Below are 5,256 nucleotides of genomic sequence, written 5' to 3' on the forward strand. Positions count from 1 at the left end.
GGAGCCTTCAGTGCTTTAACCCACAGGGGACTCATGGTGGGAGATTCATTCACCGACTAGCTTTGGTTTAGGGGAGGAGAGGGACTTCTGACTCCATTAATCTCATTACTTCAGCAGCACCTACCATGCCCCTCTTTAGGGCTGACCAGGACTCTGCCTTCTCACTCAGGAAGCATGGGTTTGTTCTGAATCATCTCTATCCTTCACCCCCTCCCCAAATCCTGCTTCATTTTCCCCACAGTCTTTCGCTGATCCTGGAGTTAGCCATCCTTCATAGTGACTGCTGCAAGTCCTTCCTGAAGCCGTCCCCTGCTCCCACTAAACCACTTGCCAAAGACATTTCCATCTGTTCTTACAGTGGGGTTGCTTTCTCCCTTAGAACCCTGACTTCCAAGTGGTAAAGAGGGCACAAGATGTGCTGGACCCTGAAACTAGGAAAAGGGGAATGATGGCTGTGCAACCATCCATTCACCACACATTTGCTGATTCCTGCCAAGATCTAAATCCTGCAGGAGGCCAGGTGCAAAGGCTCATGCCTATAATCCTAGCACTCTGGAAGATTGAGGGGGAAGGACCTCTTGAGCTCAGGAGCTAAGACCGGCCTAAGCAAAAGCAAGACCCTGTCTCCATTACAAAAAAACCCAAAAACCTAGCCAGGTATTGTGACAGGCACCTGTAGTCCTAGCTACTTGGGAGGCTGATGCAGGAGGATCGCTTGAGCCCAGGAGTTTGAGGTTGCTGTGAGCTAGGTTGATGCCATAGTACTCTTGCAGGGCAACAAAGACTCTATCTCAAAAAAAAAAAAAAAGAATTTGGAGGGGAAATGCATTCTAGTCAGAAAGAACAACATAGACCAGGCTGAGCGCAGTGGCTCACACCTATATGATCCTAGTACTCTGGGAGGCTGAGGTGGGTGGATTGCTTGACCTCACATGTTTGATACCAGCCTGAGCAAGAGCAAGGCCTTGTCTCTAAAAATCGCTGGGCACTGTGGCAGGTGCCTGTAGTCCCAGCTACTTGGGAGCTGAGGCAAGAGGATCACTAGAGCCCAAGAATTTGAGGTTGCTGTGAACTATGATGTCAGGGCACTCCACCTAGGACAATAAAATGAGAATGAAATGGCGTGAAATGAGAGAGAGAGAGAGAGAGAGAGAGTCAAGAGCCTCAAAGGACTGGTCACAGCCTCAGCAGAATCCACTGTTATTGTAAGGATTACACAAGATAATATATGTCAAGAGCCTGCCTCAGAGTAAGCACTCAGTAAATGGTAACTATTATTATATTGTTATTATTGAATTGCACTGTTAGCCTCGCAGAGGGAACTGGCAGAGATTCCATCTGGGAAGAGGCCCTGCAGAGGATCTGTTAGCCAATGTTACATCTGGGCTGAGCTTTATTCTTTTGTGGGACTCTTTGGAGAATCTGATGAAAGCTGTGGACCCTTTCCCCAGAGAAAGGCACATCTGTTCACATGACGCTTTGCATATTGTCTCAGGGACTTCATAGACTCCTGGAAGCCTGTCTAGTCATAGAACTTGGTTGGACACAGCTGTTATTTGCCAAGCATGGCTGAGAAAAGTTCCCACTATTACCTCAGTATATTATTCCAAGGGAACCTCAGCTCATGTGTGATATTCAACTCTGAGAATATCCTGTGTGTTTTATTATTTTATTTTATTTTATGAGACAGAGTCTCCCTCTGTTACTCTGGGTAGAGTGCTGTGGCGTCATAGCTCACAGCAACCTCAAACTCCTAGGTTCAAGTGATCTTGCCTCAGCCTCCTGAGTAGCTGGGGCTACAGGTGCGCACCACCACACCTGGCTAATTTTTCTATTTTTAGTAGAGATGGGGTCTTACTCTTGTTCAAGCTGGTCTCAGAACTCCAGAGTTCAGACGCTCCTCCAGCTTCCCAGAGTGCTAGGATTATAGGCATGAACCACCTGGCCTGGCCTGTGTTTACTTGTCTTAAGCCCTCACTGGACTGTGTGCTCAGTGAGAAAAGAGACTTGGGTTCATTCTCTTATTTCCAGTGGAGGATACCAGCACATGGCAGGTATTTCATAAATATTAGGTAGAAAGTATGGCTTACTGAATTTAATGACAGATCAGTTGTCATTGTAGGGAAGCCTAGAGGATGACCTAGGAATTTCCACTCGTGTGATGGTAACCACCAAAGTGAATATAGGAAGTTAGGAGTGGGATAAAGATGATTAAATGTGTCCAGTTTGAGTGCTTTGGGGGTGCCTTGGAGAAGACAGTCTTTTGCTAGCAAATCCTTCTGATTCCCTCCCCACTGCGGCCCAGGTGAGGGGCAGACCTCTGCAGTCATCCATCTTGCTGGCATGCTCTTCGGAGCTTGTCTGTTCCCTGGGTTGTGAAACTTCATGGATCTGCAACAGTGCTGCAGGTCTCCTCTCTGGCTCCCAAAGCCTCTAGGAGTGGTTTTACAGTCAGGGCTCAATAAATGCCAGTGGAAGGAAAGAAGGAAGAAGGAAACTGAGGCCACACACTTAAGAGGGAGGCTGGGATGAGGAGCAAATCTGGGCATGCAAATGCAAATGGAAGTTCCAGTTGGAACCCCAGACCCTGGAAACAGGGTGGGCCAAGGAGTGCTCCAGTGTCCTCAGGAGGCCAGGCACCCTCCGCCTGACACTGAGACTTTATTGTTCTTACTTTGTTCACGAGAAAACTGAGGTCCAGAGAGGTCACGCGATTTGCCCAAGGTCACACAGCCAGTGAGCAGAGAAATAGAGATTTGATCCAGAGCAGTCAGTACCCAAGCCTGCACTCTTCCCAGGGCACTCCCTGCCTCTCCTCCACCCTCCACCTCCTTGCCCCTTCTCCCCACCCTCCAGCTACTGCCCCGCCCCACTCTTCCCCTGCACTTCCCTCCCCTCCCTCCTCTCGGTGGCGGCCGCGGAGCCACGTGGTGGGGCCGGGAAGCTGCGGCGGCCGAGTGCCCGGGCTGCTGCCCCAGCTGGGCAGTGCTGCTGTGCGCCGCGCCGCGCTCGGTGCCCGCTCTCCCCGCCCTGCGCTCCCCGCCAGCCGCCCCGGGGCAGGAGGCGCGCCTGACGGCCGGCCCGCCAGACAAAGGAGGCGCGGCGCGGCGGAGCCAGCGCGGGCGGACGGACCATGGACTCAGAGCGCGGCCGGCCGGCCCCAGCCCTGGGGACCTGCCGCTTCCGAGCCCGGCCCTAGGCTCCCGGCCCCGCCGCCCGGGGCGCCCAGAGGGGAGGACGCGGCGCCCGCCCCGCGCGGAAGAGGCGGCGGCTGCTGAGCGAAAGGGGTCGCCTGGGCGGGCGGCCCCTGCGGCCCCCGGAGCCATGGGCAAGTGCAGTGGGCGCTGCACGCTTGTCGCTTTCTGCTGCCTGCAGCTGGTGAGCGCCACGCGCCCGGCGATCGGGGCAGGGTGGGGCACGGCGGGGCGCGGTCCCGGGGCGTGCGAGTGGGGTGTGTGTCTTAGTGTGTGTGTGGTGCGAGTGCCCGCGTAGGGGGTGGCCTGGAGTCACTGAGCACCGGGCGGAGCCTGCTCTGCTGGCCGGGCTGTCTCTTTGTGTGCGCTTCTCCCCGCTGTACCCGACGCTCCCCAGGTCCCTGAGTGCGTCCTGTGCGCGAGTCCCCCTGCCTGCTGGACGGACGCCTGGGGCGCTACGCGTCTGACCCACTCTGTACGAGTGGCCTCCTGTCGCGGGATGCGCTTTGGGACTGTGGCTCTCTAGGACTGGGGGTGTGTCTGGGGCAGGTCTGTGGATCCGCTGAGGTCCCTGCCGTGGGTTTCCCTCTAGATCGCTGGTTTGCTTGGGTCTTCCTCGGGTCTCCGGTCTCCGCCCCAGTGTGAGTGTTTCTCACAAAGTCTGTGCCCCTGTCTCTTTCTCGGTTTCTCTTTGGTGTGCCTCTAGACCTCTGACCATTGCTGGTCCATATTCAATCTGTGTGTGCTGGGATCTTAAAGACTCCAAAAGTGCTCAACCCTCCTTTGTGCTATTTCTCCCTCCCTTTACCCTGCTTGGCTGGGCAGTCCAGAGAATAGCAAGCCACCTCTCAGGAGCCGGTCACGAGGAGCTGCCAGGTCCTGACCCAGCCTGGATCACCCTGCCTGCTCTGGTCTGGCCACTGTGGCCATGGATGTTCCATCAGTCATCAGAGTCACCAGGGCAGCTTCTCTGCCAGGGCTGGCACCAAAGGGGAGACACTTGGGTGCCCTGGGTAGGCAGGGTCAATACATCTAAGGACACTGTGCGTAGCCGCAGCAGGAGGCCTTATCCCAGGAAGGCAGGAGAAGTGAATTTGGGGGCTGAGGGGAGCCACCTCTACCTTTCAAGTCAGGCCAGGCAGGTGAAGGAGAGGTCAGGGTTCTCCCGCCTGCCCTAGAGCTGAGGGTCAACACTACAGGGTAGAAACTGTTTCTCTTCTGGACAGAAGCGCATGGGAAACTCCATGGTAACGCTCAGGTCCAAGTATGAGTGGGGACAGCCTGTGCCTCGCTCATGCTGGACTCCTCGCTCTAGGTCTCCATTCTTGCCTGCATCCGTCGCCTCCTCCCATCACAGGTGCCAACAACAATGCAGAGTGAAGCTTTGAGCCTGGATGTGCAGACCTCCTCATTCATCTTGCTTCTGTCCTCTTGGGGACACCAGCTCCAATCCTGCTATCCACAGACTTAGCCTACTGGGCAGTGGTAAAAATAGCCCCAGCTCTGAAGATGGTAGCTTTGCTGCCAGCACAGGGAGACTGGGCAAGTGACTTCCCCTCACTGGGCTGCCTCAGTCTGCTTGTCTATAAAATGTTCATCCCTGAGGACTGCAGAGGGGATTAATTAAGAGCAGGTAGAATGGAACCTCCAGAAGGGTAGAGGTTGTCTGTCTTGTTCCCTGCTAAATCCCTAGCAGCTGAAGCAGTGCCTGACACTCCATTAATATTTGTAAAATAAATGAATGAATCAGTTACTTGGCAACTCTTAGCTCACACTGGAAACACCCTCCTTTATCTATACTGAGGAAGGTAAAATGCCAAGAAATGTTAAAAGATTTCAGAAAATTCGGTTTCTGTGTTTGTTAATTCTTTAATTTTATTTTATTATTCTTTATTATCTTTTAATTTTTATTTATTTATTAATTTCTTGAGGCAGAGTCCCACTTTGTTGCCCTCGGTAGAGTGCCATGGCATCATAGCTCATAGCAACCCCAAACTCTTGGCCTCAGGCTCGGCGCCTGTGGCTCAAGCGGCTAAGGCGCCAGCCACATACACCTAAGGTG

The 5,256-nt window shown here is 53.8% G+C and overlaps 1 protein-coding gene across 1 annotated transcript in view; it reads left to right on the forward strand.

The window, feature by feature from the left end:
* Positions 1-3,324: 3,324 nt before the first annotated feature.
* Positions 3,325-5,256, forward strand: part of NKAIN1 (sodium/potassium transporting ATPase interacting 1) — a 63,916-nt gene continuing 61,984 nt past the window's right edge. The window contains exon 1 of the mRNA XM_012811997.1: positions 3,325-3,378. Within this exon, the coding sequence (XP_012667451.1) occupies positions 3,325-3,378 (54 nt within the window). The remainder of the gene's footprint in view (positions 3,379-5,256) is intronic.

This window comes from Otolemur garnettii, unplaced genomic scaffold (genome assembly GCF_000181295.1).
Source record: "Otolemur garnettii isolate 467f Iridium unplaced genomic scaffold, OtoGar3 scaffold00184, whole genome shotgun sequence".
NCBI lineage: Eukaryota > Metazoa > Chordata > Mammalia > Primates > Galagidae > Otolemur > Otolemur garnettii.